Raw genomic sequence first — 21,619 nt, forward strand, 5'->3', positions numbered from 1 at the left:
AGACTGACAGAGGCTATATGTGACACTAAATACAGCAAAGACAATAGAAATGTGTAACAGAAATGAGCATTACTTACCTTACCCTCTCTTCCTCCTGGATATCAGCGAGGCAGATGGCACACATCCCATCATCTTCATCTGTGGATGGAGAAAATGCTTATTAGTACAATGAAGGCAGAATAGACCACAGAATACATGCAGGGAATCCCCCGTCTGTGTCCACTCTCCCCCCATCTCCACACCTAACACTAACCTCGCGCCTCTCCACAGCTAACACTAACCTCCCCCATCTCCACACCAAACACAAACCTCCCCATCTGCACACCTAACACTAACCTTCCCCTCTCCACTCCTAACACTAACCTCCCCCCTCTCCACATGTAACCCTAGCCTCCCCCCTCTCCACTCCTAACACTAACCTCACGCTTCTCCACTCCTTACACTAACCTCCCCCCTCGCCATTCCTAACTCTCACCTCCCCCCTCTCCACACCTCCCCCCTCTCCACCCCTTACACTAACCACCCCCCTCTCCACACTTAACCCTAACCTCCCCCCTCTCCACACCTAACACAAACCTCCCCCTCTCCACTCCTAACACAAGGAAACATAAATAAAACTGCAAAAAAAGGCCTGTTATCCAGCGGTGCTCAGATGTGACGGGGTGCGGCGATGGGACTCCTGCAGAGGGGACAGTTCCGGCTCTCCTGCAGCCAACGATCGATGCAGGTCTGGTGGAAAGGGTGGTTGCACGGAAGTCGTCTGCAGGGAGAACAGAAATATACATTAATATCCAGACTGACAGAGGCTGTATGTAACACTAAATACAGCAAAGACAATAGAAATGTGTAACAGAAATGAGCATTACTTACCTCACCCTCTCTTCCTGCTGGATATCAGCGAGGCAGATGGCGCACATCCCATCATCTTCCCGCTTCCTCTGTGGATTGAGAAAATGCTTATTAGCGCAGTGACGGCAGAATAGACCACAGAATACACAGATATTGCCGTATTTTCCACCGTAACACCGTAACAACCTAACACTAACCTCGTTCCTCTCCACAGCTAACACTAACCTCCCCCATCTCCACACCTAACACAAACCTCCCCTATCTCCAGACTTAACACTAACCTCCCCCCTCTCCACTCCTAACACTAACCTCACGCCTCTCCACTCCTAACATTAACTTCCCCCCTCTCTACTCCTAACACTAACCTCCCCCCCCCTCTCCACACCTCTCCTTAACCTCCCCCCCTTCCACACCTAACCCTAACCTCCCCCTCTCCACCCCTAAAACTAACCTCCCCCTCTCCACTCCTAGCACTAAGCTCCCCTGTCTCCACAGCTAACACTAACCTCCCCAATCTCCACATCTAACACAAACCTCTCCCTCTCCACTCCTAACACTAACCTCCCCCCTCTCCACCCCTAACACTAACCTCCCCCTCTCCACTCCTAACACTAAGCTCCCCTGTCTCCACTGCCAACACTAACCTCCCCCCTCTACACACCTAACACTAACCTCCCCCCTCTCCACACCTAACCCTAACCTCCTTCTCCCCTTCACATGTTACACTAACCCCCCCCCCCTCTCCAATCCTAAAACTAACCTCGTGTCTCTCCACTCCTAACACTAACCTCACCCATCTCCAGCCTCCACACCTAACACAAACCTCCCCCTCTCTCCACCCCTAACACTAACCTCCCCCCTCTCCACTCCTAACACAAACCTCCCCCCTCTCCACTCCTAACACAAACCTCCCCCCTCTCCACCCCTAACACTAACCTACCCCCTCTCCACACCTAACACTAACCTCCCCCATCTCCAAACCTAACACTAACCTCCCCCCTCTCCACTCCAAACACGAAGCTCCCCCCTATCCACTCCTAACACTAACTTCCCCATCTCCACTCCTAACACTAACCTCCCCCATCTCCACACCTAACACAAACCTCCCCCTCTCCACTCCTAACACTAACCTCCCCCCTCTCCACACCTAAAGCTAACCTACCCCCTCTCCACCCCTAACACAAACCTCCCCCTCTCCACTCCTAACACTAACCCCCCCCCCTCTCCACACATAAAGCTAACCTACCCCCTCTCCACCCCTAACACTAACCTCACCACTCTCCACTACTAACACTAAGCTCCCCCCTCTCCACAGCTAACACTAACCTCCCCCATCTCCACACCTAACCCTAACCTCCCCCCCTCTACACACCTAACACTAACCTCCTCCCTCTCCGCACCTAACAATAACCAACCCCCTCTCCACACCTAACCCTAACCTCCCCCTCCCCATACCTCCCCTTCACATGTTGTACTAACCTCCCCCTCTCGAATCCTAAAACTAACCTCGCGTCTCTCCACTCCTAACTCTAACCTCACCCATCTCCAGTCTCCACATCTAACACAAACTTCCCCCCTCTCCACCCCTAACACTAACCTCCCGCCTCTCCACTCCTAACACTAACCTCCCCCCTCTCCACTCCTAGCACTAACCTCCCCCCCTCTCCACACTTAACCCTAACCTCCCTCTCCCCTCTACATGTTACACTAACCTCCCCCTTCTCCAATCCTAAAAGTAACCTCGCGTCTCTACTCCTAACACAAACCTCACCCCACTCCACCCCTAACACTAACCTCGCGCCTCCCCACTCCTAACACTAACCTCCCCCCTCCACTCCTAACCCTTACCTCCCCCATCACTACACCTAACACTAACCTCCCCCATCACTACACCTAACCCTAACCTCCCCCATCTCTACACCTAACCCTAACCTCCCCCATCACTACACCTAACCCTAACCTCCCCATCTCCACACCTAACTCTAACCTCTCCACACCTAAAGCTAACCTCCCCCTTTCCACACCGAATACTAACTGCCCCTTTTTCCACATGTTATGCTGGGTACACTTGTTACGATTTTCCGCTCGATTTTCCCACCCAATCGTTTTTTTCCGCTCGATTCTGCACTCAATTCTCTTAACTTCGCTCGTTTTTCTTATCTTTTTTCATTCACTTCTATGAGAAATCGAGCACAGAATCGATCGGGAGTAATATCGGACATGAGGGAATTTTATAAATCAGATGCATCTATCATACGGAAAGTCGTAACGTATGTATCCAGCATAACATTAACCTCTCCCCCTCCTCCACACCTAACACTAACCTCCCCCCATCTACACCTACCACTACCTCCCTCCCTGCTACCTTTTTACCTAACACTAACTCTTGAGGCTAGCATATATTATAGCTTATTACTGTTCCCTGCACTACAGTGCACTAAAATGTACCCCCCCCCCTCCAAAAAAAGGTTTATTCCTTTACCTTCTTTTGATCATCTTTACACGGTGGCTCCTCCTCCTCCGGCTGCTCCTCCTCCGGCTGCTCCTCCTCTGGCTGCCTACGATGGAGCGTCACCTGCAAATTTTCCTGTAAAATATATAAGTAAAAATGAGAAGCATACCAAGTTCTTACTTTCAGCCAATGGGACACAGTACAAAGGGACTCCTCTTAACCTCCTGAGCGTTACGCTGCTCAAGAGGTTTTGTTACTTTTTGCCCGCTTTTAAAATAATTGTGCCTAATGACTGTAAAGCATATAGCTAGCACTAGGCTAGCTAGTAAAGGTGTTGGGTACCCTCTGATCGCCACCGCTCCCCCATTTATATGTTACCCAGCCTGGATCCAGCGATCGGCGCAGCATCCCCGGACAGCTCTGGTCTTCACTATGGGGAGGATCGCAGATGACGTAATGCGCAAACCCAATCCTCCCCATAGAGAGACCGGAGCTGTGTCCCGGGAGGCTGCGCGATCGCTGGATCCAGGGGGGGTAACGTATAAACGGGGGGATCGCGGGATCCAGGGGTGCCCAACACTCTTACTAGCTAGCCTAGTGCTAGCTATATGCTTTACAGTCATTAGGCACAATTCTTTATTTATGGGGTACTCCTGGGGCCACAGAGCGGTATGCCCGACACAGTCTCGGGCACACCGCTAAGGAGGTTAAAGCGCTTCAGCAGTGTTTTGCAGACATGAGATTGATGGAAAACATCTCCATGCGACAATGTTACCCATCGCTGGAGCTAATCTATGCAAATCCCTATTGAAAATATGGAAACAAACTCTCTTACCGGAAGGGACATCAGGTCTGCAAGGCGCGCTCCAGGTGCTCGAAAGGACAACACGAAAGCCATTGGAGAGGTGGTTCCGAGTCCTACAAGTCCTACAAGTTCAATGAAAGGGAACATTTATTATTGAATGTGAAACTTTTTCAGGTTTTAAGAGTCTATATTCATGTTAGGGAGCTTTACTCTCTCTTCCTGTTCCAAAAGCATGAAGGGTAGGGAGAGGAAATCTGCCCAGGGTACACTATTTGACTTTACAGAGTGGGGTAATACACAAGGGGTTGTATGCAATAAACTGCATTAAGCAGAATTACATGCGTAAAGTTTCATGCATGATGAGTAGAGCGTAATGCATTGCATGTAATGTATTGCATTCTGCTCTACTCATGATGAAGTAAGACTTTACACACAAAATGTTGCTTAACACAGTTTATTGCATACACCCCAAAAGTTCTTAAAGAGTACCTACCGTAAAGTATACCTTGTAGTTAATTTACTCCTCATTGTTCCCTAACATAGGATTGGTGATTGAATGGGTTAATGCATAGCTCACAACTGTCCCTTTTTCGGAGGGACAGTCCCTCTTTGGGAGCCCTGTCCCTCTGCCCCTCTTTCCTCCTTATTTGTCCCTCTTTCAGGACTTTGTTCCTCTTTCTATGTAAATATATATATTTCTCTACTAAAATGTGTTTAAATTGACTCTTAAGTTTATTCCATCCTTTAAATTGATATATTACTATTTTTAAAATGTTAATATGAAGGAAAATGAACCAGGATAGAAAGGAGCAGTGTGGTTTGAATTATAAAACAACATTTTTTTCTTATGAAATCTTTATGGTATGCGCGACGAGGGGTGTTCTGCTCAGAAATGTTTAATCAGAGTCAGCGGTGGCAGGCCCGGAGTTACCTGACAGGAGCCTATAGGCACAGATGCCCTGGCACTCTAGACTTAACCCTCCATGAACCTACAAATCCCGCCTGTCTACAGGTGCCCCTTAGTATTAGGCGGCTAGAAGTACCCTCAACAATAAGTAGCTAGAGGTGTCCCCTAGTATTGGGTAGTTAGAAGAACCTCAGTATTAAGTAGCTAGAGGTGCCCCTGACTGAAGGGTGATCTCGTCAGTGGAAAGACCAGGGTGAGTAACCTCTCATTTACACTCCACTCAGGACTCTGTATAGGAAAGGAGGGAGGGAGGGAGGCGCTCAGGGAGGGCCTGTAGGCATGTGCCTGCAGTGCCTTATGGTAAATCCGGCCCTGAGCATTGGTTTATTCAGCAGAGGATGGTAAAGTTGCAATGCACAGGGAGTGCATAGAGCAATTTTACCAGTACTTCTGACAACAAAGCAGCATATGCAGGGCTGTGGAGTCGGTACACAAATTATCCAACTCCGACTCCTCAGTTTATGAAACCACCGACTCCAGGAACCCAAAAATTTTCTCCAACTCCTCAACTCCGACTCCAAAGCCCTTAGCACACGTTGTGCAATTAGTGTGACCAATGTTACCTAGATAATGCTTGCATTATCTGGGTACCGCACCAGTGTTCCCCACCTCTGTCCTCAAGGCCCACCAACAGTGTATGTTTTGTGGAAATCCACAGAGGTAGTTGATCAGCTCTGCTGAGACACTAATTACCCCACCTGTGATTGTGTGTGGCTTCCTGCAAAACATGTACTGTTGGTGGGCCTTGAGGACAGGGTTGGGGAACTGTGCTCTACACTACTTGCAAAGCTTTGCTGAATACACCCCAATATTTCTATTCAACCTAATGTATAATCTTTAAAAAATGTAAAATTGTGTTATAGAAGCCTTTACCCCACTTGATCTCTGACAGAACATTCCTCTATCAGATGGCACACTTGGCCAAGCTAACAAGGTTATGAGGTGATGTGCTGCCCTCTCCCTCTGCAGATGTGGCGATGTGCATGCCAGCAGGACTGGTGTTTCTTGAATGACTTACATTGTATAGACAGTGACTTACCAACAGGAACATTAACGTTGATCCTGCGATGTATTCTGGGGAGGCGCAAGGTCACGCGCACTGCAAGGTTGTTTCCCCACTGTGAGGTCGCCACTTCCCTCCACCAGTCTTGAGGGTGCTCCGAAATCGCAACTCTTAGACTAAAGTTGACGAGTCGGATGCCCTCTGCTTCAGAGGTGACGGAAGTTGGAATGTGCACATGGACTTCCACTAGAAAGAGACAAGAGAAGATGGGGTCAGAAATCATTACATTACCGCTCTTCTATCTAGCAACTTCTAGTTGCTTTACTGTCCTATCCCTAAACTTACTGCCTAGGTTACACCTGACCCAAATCACTCCCTCCTTCTATGCCTTTCCCTAACCTCACTGCCTGAGTTACACCTGACCCAAATCACTTCCTCCTTCTATGACTATCCCTAACCTAACTGCCTGGGTTACACCTGACCCAAATCACTCCCTCTTTCTATGACTATCCCTAACCTTACTGCCTGGGTTACACCTAACCCTAATCACTCCCTCCTCCCATGCCTTAAAGGAGTGATCCAAGCTGCTTAAAAAAAAGAAAAAAAAAAGATCCACTTACCTGGGGCTTCCTCCAGCCCCTGGAAGCCGTCCTGTGCCCTCGCCGCAGCTCCAGTGGCTTCCGGTCTTCTGCGCTGGTGCAGCCGACCTCACCAGGTCGGGTTCCGGGTCGCCTTCTGTGCCCCACCGCGTGGGTCACGGTCTCGCCGACGTCATCATTACAGTACTGCACAGGTGCAGAACTATTGCGCCTGTGCAGTACCGTCCTGATGACGTCGGAGAGACCACGTGACCCGCGCAGTGGAGCGCAGAAGAAGCCGACCCGGAACCCAACCTGGCGAGGTCAGCTGCACCAGCGGAGAAGACCGGGAGCCACCAGAGCTGCTTGCGAGGGCACAGGATGGCTGCTACGGGCTGGATGAAGCTCCAGGTAAGTGGATCTTTTTTTTTTAGCAGCTTGGATGTATTCTTTAACACCAACCTTTACTATTTAGTTATATCACCCTCCTCATTCACCTAAACTTTATCTCCCAACTAACCTGGTTTTGGATACAAACCTGTCCAGCAAGTGAAAAGACATGGGAGCTGCATGGCAGACGCAGTGGCATGTCTTACAACTGTCCCTGTTTTGGAAACAAATCCCACAGTCCCTCTATTCCATTCTAAAATCCTGTATATTGTACTAACATACATGTTTTGTTTAAAGAAATATATTTACCATTGTGGGGCTACATTATGAAAGGGTTATGCACAATCCGTAAATGCTTGTTTTGTGTTTGTCAGTTTGCCTAAACGTGCCACACAATGCAATGTGTCTGTCAGCGTCACAGTAGAGTGCATGTCAGTGTCACAGTAGAGTGCATGTCAGTGTCACAGTGCAATGTGGCAATCAGAGTCACCAGTGTGTGCTTGTAATTTTGTCATTGTTGCTGTATAGTGTCTCAATGTCACAGTGCAGTGTGTCTATCAATGTCACAGTGCAGTGTGTCTGTCAGTGTCACAGTGCAGTGTGTCTGTCAGTATCACAGTGCAGTGTGTCTGTCAGTGTCACAGTGCAGTGTGTCTTTCAGTGTCACAGTGCAGTGTGTCTGTCTGCGTCACTGTGCAGTGTGTCTGTCAGTGTCACTGTGCAGTGTGTCTGTCAGTGTCACAGTGCAGTGTGTCTTTCAGTGTCACAGTGCAGTGTGTCTGTCTGCGTCACTGTGCAGTGTGTCTGTCAGTGTCACTGTGCAGTGTGTCTGTCAGTGTCACAGTGCAGTGTGTCAGTCAGTGTCACAGTGTAGTGTGTCTGTCAGTGTCACAGTGCAGTGTGTCTGTCAGTGTCACAGTGTAGTGTGTCTGTCAGTGTCACAGTGTAGTGTGTCTGTCAGTGTCACAGTGTAGTGTGTCTGTCAGTGTCACAGTGTAGTGTGTCTGTCAGTGTCACTGTGCAGTGTGTCTGTCAGTGTCACTGTGCAGTGTGTCTGTCAGTGTCACAGTGCAGTGTGTCTTTCAGTGTCACAGTGCAGTGTGTCTGTCTGCGTCACTGTGCAGTGTGTCTGTCAGTGTCACTGTGCAGTGTGTCTGTCAGTGTCACAGTGCAGTGTGTCAGTCAGTGTCACAGTGTAGTGTGTCTGTCAGTGTCACAGTGCAGTGTGTCTGTCAGTGTCACAGTGTAGTGTGTCTGTCAGTGTCACAGTGTAGTGTGTCTGTCAGTGTCACAGTGTAGTGTGTCTGTCAGTGTCACAGTGTAGTGTGTCTGTCAGTGTCACAGTGTAGTGTGTCTGTCAGTATCACAGTGCAGTGTGTCTGTCAGTGTCACAGTGCAGTGTGTCTTTCAGTGTCACAGTGCAGTGTGTCTGTCTGCGTCACTGTGCAGTGTGTCTGTCAGTGTCACAGTGCAGTGTGTCTGTCAGTGTCACAGTGCAGTGTGTCTGTCTGCGTCACTGTGCAGTGTGTCTGTCAGTATCACAGTGCAGTGTGTCTGTCAGTGTCACAGTGTAGTGTGTCTGTCAGTGTCACAGTGCAGTGTGTCTGTCAGTATCACAGTGCAGTGTGTCTGTCAGTGTCATAGTGTAGTGTGTCTGTCAGTGTCACAGTGCAGTGTGTCTGTCAGTGTCACAGTGCAGTGTGTCTGTCAGTATCACAGTGCAGTGTGTCTGTCAGTGTCATAGTGTAGTGTGTCTGACAGTGTCACAGTGCAGCGTGTCTGTCAGTATCACAGTGCAGTGTGTCTGTCAGTGTCACAGTGTAGTGTGTCTGTTAGTGTCATAGCTCAGCCCCTGTTAATGATCAGTAGTCCCAGTCACTGTAGCCCCATCAGTGGTAACTGCAGTCCCATTTGTACACAGGGGTAAAACTGCATTCTGGACCCAATGCTTGTCAGAGTGGTCCCGGTCAGTACAGCCACGGTCCATCACTAGTCACACACCAGGGAGGCACTGGTAAGCAGAAACACAGTTTATGGGTACTGGAAACATGTAATACACTATGGGGGTACAGAGAAGCTGGAGGCTGGGATACATTATGCGGTGCTGGAAATATTGGACACCTTATGGGCTCCTGAGGAGCGGGGACATATGAGAGTGCTGGGAAGCTGGGACACATTTAGGGGCATAGCAAGAAATGACTGGGCCCCATAGCCCCTGTATACAACTGCCTCCATCTTGCTTCTTCATGCCCTTAAGGGGAGGTTTTTGATATCTTGTTCAAATGTGATGCTCAGGTCCCTTTAAAGAGACCCAAGCACCACAAACGACAAATAAATAACAGAAAGCTTTTTTTTCATTCGACTGAAAAATCAGATCGGATTTCTCATTTTTTTCGATTTATATCGATCTAGAATGATAGATATTTCTTTTCAATTTTTTTAAAGATTGTATGGAGTGTGTTAGATTGTCAATTTATTAATATACACACCCTAGCAATTTTCTCAGAGTTTCCAATCAGTTTTATCATAATTGGGGGGAAATTGAACATAGGTGTGTGGTACATTGGTCAGATTTTTGAAATGTTACAATCAGTCAGAAAAATTGATTGCAATTCTTAACCTCCTGAGCGGTATGGACGAGCTCAGCTCGTCCATTACCGCCGGAGGGTGCCGCTCAGGCCCTGCTGGGCCGATTTACTCCAAATGAAAAGGAGCACACGCAGCCGGCACTTTGCCGCTCTGCGGCGATCCGCCGCGAGCAGCGGCGAAAGAGGGTCCCGCCAGCCACCCAATCAGTTCCGGCCAGCGCTAAGGGCTGGATCGGAGGCGTCTGACGTCCTGACGCCATGGCTACGAGAAAAGCAAAACAAGAAGGGCCGCTCATCGCGGCCCTTCTTGTTACTTCTGGTCGCCGGAGGTGATCAGAAATATGCGGCAGGAGCACCCTCTAGTGGGCTTTCGTGCAGCCAACTTTCAGTTTTATAAAAAAAAAAAAAACGTCCCTTAGCCGCCCTGGTGATCTTAATAGAACGCCAGGGAGGTTAAATTGAACAGATATTTAAAAAACTGTATGGTGTGTGGCCACCTTAAGGGTGGTTGGTAAATGCTGTGGGCTTGTGGGGTGGGAGGCAAGCATTTACTGTCCTATGGGGGCTTCTCCATACCCCCATCTATATGAGGCCTCCATCTTGCTGCTTCCTGTGCTGCGGGAACTGTAGGTTTAAATATCTGCAGTAATGTCGCGTGCCCTAGGCCACCACAGTGCATGCTGGGTGATATAACCAAATGAATGGAATACACCTCCGCAAGCATGCACTGTGGTGGCCTAGGGCACACAATATTACTGCTCTGTTCCCATCCGGAACTAAGAACTGATTGTCAGGGGCAGAGCTTGCTGTATCAATCCACGATGAGGTGGCTGTTGAAAAATAGTCCCCTTTCACTTGTCAGCCTTCAGCTTCAATGAGCTGCGGCATGGGGGAGGGGGGGGGGGAATAAGGTCGGTAGGGGTGGTGATCACGGCCAGGCTGGACATAAGGAGACAGATAAAAAGCACTTGCATCCAGGAACATCGGGCCCTGCCCTTATTGCTATAATGGCTACAGGCCTCATAGCATGGATATGGCTGCTATGGTGGTTCCTACACCACTGGACACATTATGGGGTACTGAGGAGGTGGGGCACACTATGGGAGTACTGGAAATTCTATTATTACTTGGAAGGTGGGGCCTACAAGGGGAGTACTGGGAACCATGATGGGGTACTGGGAAGCATGATGGGTACTGAGAAGCATGATGGGGGTATTGGGAACCTTTATGGGGTACTGTGAAGCATTATGGGGTTCTGGGAAGCATGATGGGGTACTAGGAAGCATTATGGGGGTACTGGAAAGCTTTATGGGGGTACTAGGAAGCATTATGGGAGTACTGGGAAGCATTATGGGGGTACTGGGAAGCATTACGGGGTACTGGGAAGCATGATGGGGTACTGGGAAGTTTTATGGGGGTACTGGGGAGCATGATGGGGTACCAGGAAGCATTGTGGGGTACTGGGAAGCATTATGGGGTACTGGGAAGCTTTATGGGGTACTGGGAAGCATTATGGGGTACTGGGAAGCATTATGGGGTACTGGAAAGCTTTATGGGGGTACTGGGAAGCATTATAGGGGTACTGGGAAGCATTACGGGGTACTGGGAAGCATTTTGGGGTACTGGGAAGCATTATGGGGTGCTGGGAAGCATTATTGGGTACTTGGAAGCTTTATGAAGGTACTGGGAAGCATTATGGGGTACTGGGAAGGATGATGGGGTACTGGGAAGCTTTATGGGGGTACTGGGAAGCATGATGGGGTACCAGGAAGCATTATGGGTACTGGGAAGCATTATTGGGTACTGGAAAGCTTTATGGGGGTACTGGGGAGTATTATGGGGTAACTAGTAAGCTATGACACAGAGCTGAACAGTGGAATGTTGCTGGTGTTGGGGTTATAGTTGAATTGCTATGGTTCTCACCTGGCTCAACTCCGTCCCTCGCTCCATTCCCAGGATCGGTTGCCCGTCCTCTCCACAGATGACTCAAGTAAGCTCTGCAAAAAAGAGAGAGAGAGATTTTTTAAACTGGGGAAACAACTGTGCCTGTGTGAGGTTTGTAAGGCTCCCTGTATAATAGCCCCTGCCCTGCTACCTGGGAGACCCCCAACCACACCAATGCACAGACACCTCCAACACCCCCCAAACACACACTCACCCACATAGCCGGTCCCCGGATAAATGTTTAGACTAGAAAGTGGTCCCAAATAATTTTGGGGACCCCTGCTGTAAATGCTCTTTTACACTACATGCAATTCCAATTTGATGTGATTAAAAAAAGTCCTGCATGCTGTGTTTTTCTTCTTGTGTTCATAGAAATCAGTCCACGAACTGCTAACTCACTGCACCCCCACCCCATCCCATCCCATCTCCCCCATTCCCCCTGCTTTGGCAATGCCTGTATTGAAACTTGGTTATGTCAATAAAGCTATTTTTGATTTGATTTGATTTGATAAGCTGGTCCCTGCAGAGTCCAGGCTGGAAGCACAGCTATGCTGTGTGAAAAGAGGAGTGATTCCTGTCTTCCAGCCAGACAGCATGCAAGTACAGGAGAGTAGTAATGTCGCAAACCTCCGATTTTCGTTTTGCGAACCTTCGCGGAAGGTTCAGTTCGCGGAAAAGTTTGCGAACCGCAATAGACTTTAATGGGGAGGCGAACTTTGAAAAATAGAAAAAATTATGCTGGCCACAAAAGTGATGGAAAACATGTTTCAAGGGGTCTAACACCTGGAGGGGGGCATGGCGGAGTGGGATACATGCCCAAAGTCCCGGGGAAAAATCTGGATTTGACGCAAAGCAGCGTTTTAAGGGCAGAAATCACATTGAATGCTAAATTGCAGGCCTAAAGTGCTTTAAAACATCTTGCATGTGTATACATCAATCAGGGAGTGTAATTAGAGTACTGCTTCACACTGACACACCAAACTCACTGTGTAACGCACCACAATCAGCTGTTTGCGTAGTGGCGGCCGTGCTGGACTGGTGCGCAACATGGCCAGAGTGCAGGCCGTGGCAGTTTTCCAGCCCATATGGTCGCCGGGCTGTGGTAGCTCAATGATAGAACAACAGTGACTGTCCAGCTGATCAAATTTGGTCTGTCCACAATGAAGCAGCGACCTTATTATCTTCTTGTATGTAGGTAGGCATAGGTAGGAGTCCCAGTATAAGTAGGTAGACATAGGTAGGTGCCTCAGTAGTTAGCTAGGCATAGGTAGGAGACCCAGTATAGGTAGGTAGGCATAGGTAGGTGTCCCAGTAGTTAGCTAGGCATAGGTAGGAGTCCCAGTATAGGTAGGTAGGCATAGGTAGGAGTCCCAGTATAGGTAGGTAGGCATAGGTAGGTGCCTCAGTAGTTAGCTAGGCATAGGTAGGAGTCCCAGTATAGGTAGGTAGGCATAGGTAGGTGCCTCAGTAGTTAGCTAGGCATAGGTAGGAGTCCCAGTATAGGTAGGTAGGCATAGGTGGGTGCCTCAGTAGTTAGCTAGGCATAGGTAGGAGTGCCAGTATAGGTAGGTAGATGCCTCAGTAGTTAGCTAGGCATAGGTAGGAGTCCCAGTATAGGTAGGTAGGCATAGGTAGGTGTCCCAGTAGTTAGCTAGGCATAGGTAGGAGTCCCAGTATAGGTAGGTAGGCACAGGTAGGTCCCCTAGTATAGGTAGGTAGGTGTCCCCGTATAGGTAAGTAGGTGCCCCAGTAGTTAGGTAGGTGTCCCAGTATAGATAGTTAGGCAGGGCCTGGTTGGCACAGTAATTACAATTACCAAGGTCCAGCTGCAACAGATAGGGCTGTATAATGTCAGTGTCAGTGAGCAACACACCCCCCCCAAAAAAACACATCAGGAAAACATTAGCTCTCAAAAGAGCTGTTGAGGGGTGATATTTAAGCAATAACAATCAGCCAGGAGCAAGCCAAGAGCCTAACTAATCTTTCCCTAGGAGAAAAAATCTGCAGCAGCTCTCCCTAGTCTGTCTATTTGCAGCAGACACACGAGTGAGTGTCATGGCCAGCGAGCCTGCCTTATATAAGGGGGGGTCCAGGGCTTAGTGTAGCCTGAATGGCTATAATGTGCCTGCTGACTGTGATGCAGAGGGTCAAAGTTGACCCTCATAGTGCATTATGGGGCGAATCGAACTTCCGCAAAAGTTTGCCTGGTCCAGGCGAACGCGAACCACCAAAGTTCGCCTGGAACCGTTCGCCGGCGAACCGTTCGCTACATCTCTACAGGAGAGCTTGTTGTGTAGACACAAGCAGAGGAGAGGGTGGGCGGAGCAGCTGTGTCAGAGGGCACACTCTTCCAATCAGTGCTACAGTTAAACGGGCGGGACATATAGGGCACTCTCAGATACCATGGCTTCTCCATGCACTATAGAAGTGCATTCATCTTACAGACTCAGCAGCTGGCTTGTCTATTTGCCACCCCCCCCTCCCCCCGGCTACTCCACACCTAGGGCTCTACGCCCCAGGGCTGGGCCGAGGCAGAGGCGAGAGAGGCTCCAGCCTTAAGCTGGCCATACACTGGCCCGATTTACCGCCGTTTCGACAGCAGATTCGAAAACTGGGATCGAATCTGCTGCCAATCGTTCGCGCTACACGCCGAATTTTGATTCATTTCGTCCGATCCCGTCGATCGCGCCGTGCGGAAAATTACCGTCGATCGCCCGCGGGTAAAGAGCGCATCGCTAGCGGCGTTCGAATGCCCGACGACCGACGCAATAGAGCCGCATACATTACCTGCTCCGCCGGCGCGACTGCCCCCACTCGTCTCCGCTCTGGTCTCCGGCATGCCTTCACTTATTCCTGCCCGGCAGGAAGTTTAAACAGTAGAGAGCGCTCTACTGTTTAAACTTCCTGCTGGGCAGGAAGAAGTGAAGCATGCCGGGGCCGGAGACCAGAGCGGAGAAGAAGAGCGGAGAGAAACCCGGGAGTCGCGCCGGCGGAGCAGGTAATGTATGCGGGGGGGGGGGGGGGGGTGAGCGGCGGCAGCAGCACCACCACCACAACAGATTGTGATCGGTTTCAGGCTGAAATTGGTTCACAGTCTGTTTGCAGTAAAGGTAGCCATACGATCCCTCTCTGATCAGATTCGATCAGATAGGGATCTGTCTGTTGGTCGAATCTGATGGCAAATCGACCAGTGTATGGCCACCTTTAGGGCGCAGTGTAGGAGGGGGCGCACAACTCACTCAGCTATCATTCCCTTTTTGTGTTTAAAGCATAAACAAATAAGACAAGGGGATGCATGGCAGTGACTGCAAGCCAGATAACTAGAGATTAAGGTGTTGGGGGGGCTGGGTCACCTCTTAGTCTAATAGCAATCAGTGTGTGACGGCTGGGGTGGGAGGGATGGAGGGGTGCACTTTAGTGTCTCAGCCTCAGGTGCTGGAGGTCATTGTACCAGCTCTGCTACGCCCTCCCCCGCATCATTGTTTGTATGCCAGTGGTCTGTAGTGATTGGATCCAAATGCAAGAGCACTGCTAGGTAACAGCACAGGATCTGTCTGTCTGTCTGTACAGTATTCTTTGCCAGAACTGTCACAGCAATCGCATCAGATCACTACGGGTTGCAGCCATTACAGGTGTCCACTAATCTTAACGCAAACCTGAACTAAAAAAGTCAAAAATAAACATACACATTTCATATACAGTATACCTCTGTATAGTCTACTCATCAATCCCTTTCTCCTCTTCTGCATACTGTTTGTCCACTGTGATCAATAGAATTATCCGTCCTCCATTTTGAAAATGGCCATTACCTCATAACAGCTTCCTGGTCAGCACACTGTTAAACTGTGTCCATGTGAACCATAGTGAAACATGGGCATTACCTTGCTCATCAGTTGTTCTTTCAGTTATAATAAACTGAGATTAACTATTTGTTTCAAGATATTCCATGGTTTTATTTTATGTTTAACCTCCCTGGCGGTAAGCCCGAGCTGAGCTCGGGCTATGCCGCGCAGGAGGAGATCTCAGCCCCTGGTGGGGCGATTTTCAACCTGTAAAGTGCTGTACGCGCAGCTAGCACTTTGCTAGCCGCGCGTACAGCTTGATCGCCGCCGCTCTTTTTGGGGAGATTTTGCTATAATGGAAGGTATAGGAAAAGTGCAAAACGCTCACAAAATCACTTTATGCATCAATTGCATTTGCGCTTTCATGAATAAATACATTGTATTTATTCATTTCCGGGTGAAAGAGTTCACTTCCTGACTGACATCAGGAAGTGAACAAACAGAACCGCTCTGCAAAAGGGCTTAGAAAAATGCTTGATACAATATTGAAGTGCACAGGTAAGCGCTGGGATCGGGGAAACAAAAATCACTGGCCTCAGCGATTGCGATTTTAGATGTGAACACTGAACAAAGCCTTAGGGCCTGTTTCCACTACACACAGATTGGATGCAAAATGGATGCAGAAAAACTGACTCCAATGAATGCCTATGGGCCTGTTTCCACTAAACGCAATTTTTCTTATACAGATTGTCCCATAGGCATTCATTGGAGTCAGTTTTTCTGCATTCATGCTGCAGACCCCCCCCATAGCCAGATGTGTCCTCAGTATCAGTCACCCCCAGTATAGCCCGATGTGTCCTCTGTGTTTGGCACCTCCCAGTATAGATAGACAGATGTATCCCCAGGATTGCTGCCCCTCATTATAACTAATTGTGTCCCCAGGAATAGTGGTCCCCCATTATCGCCAGATGCGCCCTCAGGATTAGTGAGTGCACCCAGGATTAGGCCCCCACCATTATAGCCAGATCTGCCCCTAGTATAAAATTATACACTTAAAATTAAAATGTGTCCCTTCTTACTCACCCCCCCCCCAGCTGCACATTTTACCCTCCACCAGGGGTCCACGCACCCCCATAAGGGCCAGCCAGATGCCCCACCCCCCACCCAGGCAGCCCCCTCGGTGGCCAGATCTGTTAAAAAAAACGGATCAGAAAGCAGCCTGACTCACCTTATCTCGTTTCAGCGATCAGCCTGCAGCCCGAGCCTCCGATCCCACCTCTGCACGCAGCCCTGTAATGCCGGATACCGGGTCTCGGCTTGATGACGTCATCAAGCCGGGCCCCGGCTATTCAGCATCACAGGGCTGCGTGCAGATCGGGGATCGGAAGGCTCGGGCTGCAGGCTGATCGCTGGACCGAAATAAGGTGAGTCAGGCTGCTTTCTGATCTGTTTTTTTTTTTAACAGATCTGGCCACCGAGGGGAGAGATGAAGGATCACCGCTGTTTGCTACAGCGGTGATCGTTCATACGCGGGGGGGGGGGGGGGGTCACTAATTGGCTACAAGGGAACATTTTCCCTTTCACTAATTAGTATTGCAGCTGTTAGTGCCGGGAGGTGCGCTCTGAAACGCACCTGTTCCTGCACAACAGGGCTGCAAGCAGGTCAGTATATCTACGTGGCTGTGGTTTGGAGGGTACCACAGCTGACGTAGATATACTGTATCAAAGGACAAAGTGGTTAAGAGCAGGAAAGAGATAAAAAGCTTCAATAGTTCATATATTTTAGCCCTGGCATACTTCAATTAATGTGTCATTGAGAAAAGGCCACGAAACAGTAAAAGCTTAAAAAGTTTATTTAAATATAAAATAAAACTGTGGGATAACTTTAAAATTCATTTTTAGAAGTAGGAGGATTGATACAATTGTTTATCTCAGTTTTTTTTCGCCTTGGATGTCCTTTAATTATTTCTGCCACCTGGACGCGATCACGGGCGCGCCCCCGTGCCCCCGTGTTGTACCCCGGTAGCCCTGGGATCAGTGAACGGGAACATGGTTCCCCATCACCGATCCGTCTCCCCAGCAGAAAAACCGAACGCTCTTACAAGCGGCTTCACTGTTTTTGCCCGGAAAAATTTCTGCATCCTCCTTGTACTTCCGCTTAGCGAGAAGCACAAGGAGGGGGAAAAAAAATTCAAGGTGGCCATCTTGTGGCCCATTATTAAAACTACATCTACATATTTTTTACATTACAATTTACACATATAATAACATTAAAAATTAACTGTTTATTTCCCACACCAAAATATTACCCAAATAACATTTTTAATGAAAAAAAAAAATTACAGTAAAAAAAAAAAAAAAAGACATAAATAGTTAGCTAAGGGTCTGAACTGTTTAAATATGCATGTGAAGGGGGTATACTACGAACATTTTTTAAATTATAAGCTTGTAAATAGTGATGGACGCAAAATGGAAAAAATGCACCTTTATTTCTAAATAAAATATTGGCGCCATACATTGTGATAGGGACAACATTTAAATGGTGTCATAACTGAGACAAACGGGCAAATAAAATACATAGGTTTTAATTATGGAAGCGTGGATTATTTTAAAGCTATAATGGCCAAAAACTGAAATCATGAATTTTTTCCATTTTTTTTCTTATTAATCCTGTTAAAATGCATTTATTAAAAAAAAACTATTCTTAGCAAAATGTACCACCCAAAGAAAGCCTAATTAGTGGCGGAAAAAACAAGATATAGATCAATAAATTGTGATAAGTAGTGATAAAGTTATTAGCAAATGAATGGGAGGTGAAAATTGCTCTGATGAATAAGGTGAAAAATCCCCGCGGGCTGAAATGGTTAAGTACCCATTGAGTCCAGCATAAGTAACCCACATGTTGAGAACCTAGACCATAGGGCACTAAAGGAACTCTGTCTACTATCAAGTGGGCGCATGCTTAGAAGTGCATCTGCAGTGACAGCACTAACACCTAGAGATTGTGGCGGTAAGATCTTGGTTATACAACATATCCCAGGTTCAACTCTGTACCTGGCATTTGCTGTACAGTATAAACAAGATCTTACTGCTGAACTCTCAGCAACGGAGTGCCTAACTGCTACATGTGCTTGCATTATAAATAAGCCTCTCCAAAGCAGTCTACTTCCTTTTTGTGGCTTTGCTAGCAGTAAACAGACAGAGAGGCCAGACCCATGGGCCTATGGTATGGCTGACTTTAGCTGGGGGAACATCTAGCTTTCGGGTGCATGAAAAAAGCGCGTGCAGAAAAAGGGCCCCACTAAATAACAAGACTGGAAATGAAAACGACAAGATATTAACTTTAAAAATTGTAACATAATTCATCAATACAGCTTAACCTAACCCTACTCTCACACAGAGCCATCCCCTGGCGGTGCCTAACCCTAACCACTCCCTGGTGGTGCCTAACCATAACCAGTCCCCCTGGTGGTGCCTAACCCTAAGCACCCTATGGTGGCTCCTAACCCTAACCACCCACTTGCACAAACACCTTTGCACACATAGAAACAATAACATATTTGATTATTTAAAATCTGTACAAATAATATAACAAAAAAAACTATAATGTTGCAAGTTTCTAAAATTCTAACATATTTCAAACATTTTAATGTTCTAATGTTGATAACGATATTTATCCCATGCCCATTTCACTGCGCGGGCAGCACGGTGGCGTAGTGGTTAGCACTCTTGTCTTGCTGCACTGGGTCGCCAGTTTCAATCCCTGCCAGGTCAACATCTTCAAAGAGTTTGTATGTTCTCTCCATGTCTGTGTGGGTTTTCTCCGGGCACTCTGGTTTCCTCCCACAAGAAAACATACAGATAAGTTAATTGGCTTCCCCCTAAAATTGGCCCTAGACTGTGATGCATACACTACACGATGCATACATAGATATATAACTATGGTAGGGATTAGATTGTGAGCTCCTTTGAGGGTCAGTTAAGTGACAAGACAATATACTCTGTACAGCACTGCGGAAGATGTCGGCGTTATATAAATACTAAATATTAATAATTGGGCACTGTGGGAAGGGGGGTAACTAACACTGGGGAAACAGCTGTGCCTGTGCAGTGGCGTAGCTAAGGAGCTATAGGCCCTGGTGCGAGGTTACATTGCCCCCCCCCAAGTACTGTATACATAACAATTGATACAGCGCACCAAAATCTGCCAAGGACAACCACAGTGTCAGAGGTGCAAGAACGGGATGGGGAACAGCTTATCATTATTATCATTCAAATCATTAGTAGAAGTGATCATTACAAGCACAGGACCAATATAGAGCTAATATTACAGACAGTTGTGGGCCCCTCTGTCCCAAGGGCCCTGGTGTGGTCGAGGCCTCTGCAACCCCTATTGCTACGCCACTGTGCCTGTGTGAGGTTTGTAAGGCTCCCCGTATAATAGCCCCTGCCCTGCTACCGGGGAGACCCCCCAACCACACCAATGCACAGAAACCTGCAACACCCCCCAAACACCCACCCACTGCAGTGTAAAAGAAGCCTGAACCTGATCAGACTAGGGTGGAGAGGTGTGTCAGCTCCTCCCCTAGGTGTGGCCAGCAAACAGTGACATAGCTAAGGAGCTGTGGGCCCCGATGCCAGTTTTACATGGGTCCCCCCAAGCATTCTATACATAACAGTTGATACGGCGCACCAAAACCTGCCAATGGCAACTACAGTGTCAGAGGGGCAAGAAGGGGATGGGGAACAGTTTGTTAATGATTACTACCATTCAAAGCATCTATAGAAGTGATTATAATGAGCACAGGACCAATAGAGAGCTCATACTGCAGTTAAGGGAGGACCCCTCTGGCTCAAGGGCCCCGATGCGGTCGCAACCTCTGAACCCCCCTATTGCTAGGCCCCTGTCAGCAAAACACCCAGGCCTGGAAAATCATCTTCTCAGTACTCACCCCATCCTGCTCTTCCTCTGTATATAGATCACGCTCTTCTTTCTGCTAAGCACAAGCTCAGACAACGCTCTGCTTTCTGCTCTGCTCAAGCTCACTCAACTGAATCAGTGAGTGACCAACTCAACTGAATCAGTGAGTGACCACTTTCCAACTGCCATTTTTTGTTTATTTTCAAAATATAACTGCCATTTGTAACTGCCTCAGCAGTTGGAACTACAACTACGGGTGCTTCCGTTGACCAAAAAGCCTCCACTTTGATAAGCTTTGATTCTGAGATGGATTTGAAACTGGCAGATTTGTTTTTTTAAAATAGAACATCTCAACATTCTTGACTTATTCAAAGCCAGCTCACCAAAATCTGTTTGTTAACTGATCTGTACTCCCAGCTAGAAATAAATAACTACTATTTCCTTTTTTTTCCCTTTTAAGCAATTATAGTCTGGCACAGTGGATTATAGCAGTTATAATTTCAAATACATCTTTTTTTTTTTTTTTTTAATATTTTATTTTAAACACTTCTGGGGGGTTTAAGGGCCCTTTTCCACTTGTGCGGTGCGAATCGCCACGGTAAAAATTTGCATGCGGATGCGAATTTCGCATGCGGTTGTATGCAAATTTTCATGCGAATTCGCATGAATGATGCTGTATGCAAATTTAACCATGGCAGTGCCTGTGTGCTTTTCAATTGATTCCATGCGAATTTGCGTGTGAATTCGCATGAAAATTCGCATACACCTGCATAGCGGTATGCAAATTCTGATGGCTCTGCCATGTGAATTTTTCACACGGATGAAAACACTCAGAAATCCTGACAAGTGGAAACAGTCCCATTCACTTGTATTGGCTATGCGAATTCGCATGCGGCAAACGCATGCAAATTCACGATAGTGGAAACAGGCCCTAACACCTTCAGGCTGGTTTCACACCAGAAATCAGCGTCATTGATACGGTGCGTTGCGCCCGACGCACGGCATTGCACCGTCAAAAACAGGCTTAAAGGGAACACTGCGCTATCGGGCGGTGTTCCCTGTCTAACCGCCGGCCAAGCAGGAAGTGACATGCACGTGATGCGTACTTGCTGTCACTTCCTATTTCAGGTATTCAGAAGTGCACGGAAGCGTATTGTTAAAATATGCTTCCACGCATGCGCACCAGGATGTCGCAATGGTGATTTTAAAAAAATGTACATATCGCCATAAACTAACATGACTTTCAGCCGACACAGATCGCCGCATCGCTGCAGCATTAACGTAACTTTGGACCTGCATCGGGGTTGCAGCGAAACGCCACTTCCGTCACGTCACACCGT

General features: G+C 48.0%; 2 protein-coding genes across 2 annotated transcripts in view; one reads left to right on the forward strand and one right to left on the reverse strand.

Annotated features, from left to right (window-relative positions):
* Positions 1–21,619, forward strand: part of PLD3 (phospholipase D family member 3) — a 167,805-nt gene that overhangs the window by 48,897 nt on the left and 97,289 nt on the right. The gene's annotated exons all lie outside the window — the stretch shown is intronic.
* Positions 565–20,439, reverse strand: LOC137528979 (uncharacterized). The gene is made up of 7 exons (XM_068250815.1): positions 20,311–20,439; positions 11,556–11,629; positions 6,113–6,322; positions 4,137–4,228; positions 3,332–3,436; positions 871–938; positions 565–760 (listed from the first exon to the last, which is right to left on the reverse strand). Exons 1-7 carry the CDS (start codon positions 20,313–20,315, stop codon positions 649–651), a joined length of 666 nt encoding a protein of 221 aa, XP_068106916.1. The 5' UTR covers positions 20,316–20,439; the 3' UTR covers positions 565–648.

Source organism: Hyperolius riggenbachi, chromosome 8 (assembly GCF_040937935.1).
Source record: "Hyperolius riggenbachi isolate aHypRig1 chromosome 8, aHypRig1.pri, whole genome shotgun sequence".
NCBI lineage: Eukaryota > Metazoa > Chordata > Amphibia > Anura > Hyperoliidae > Hyperolius > Hyperolius riggenbachi.

Coding starts and splice junctions, on each gene's coding strand:
- LOC137528979 (XM_068250815.1), bottom strand. Junction 6,323..11,555: donor GAGGGACGGAGTTGAGCCAG/GTGAGAACCATA, acceptor GTCTCTTTCTAG/TGGAAGTCCATGTGCACATT. Junction 4,229..6,112: donor CAACGTTAATGTTCCTGTTG/GTAAGTCACTGT, acceptor TTGAACTTGTAG/GACTTGTAGGACTCGGAACC.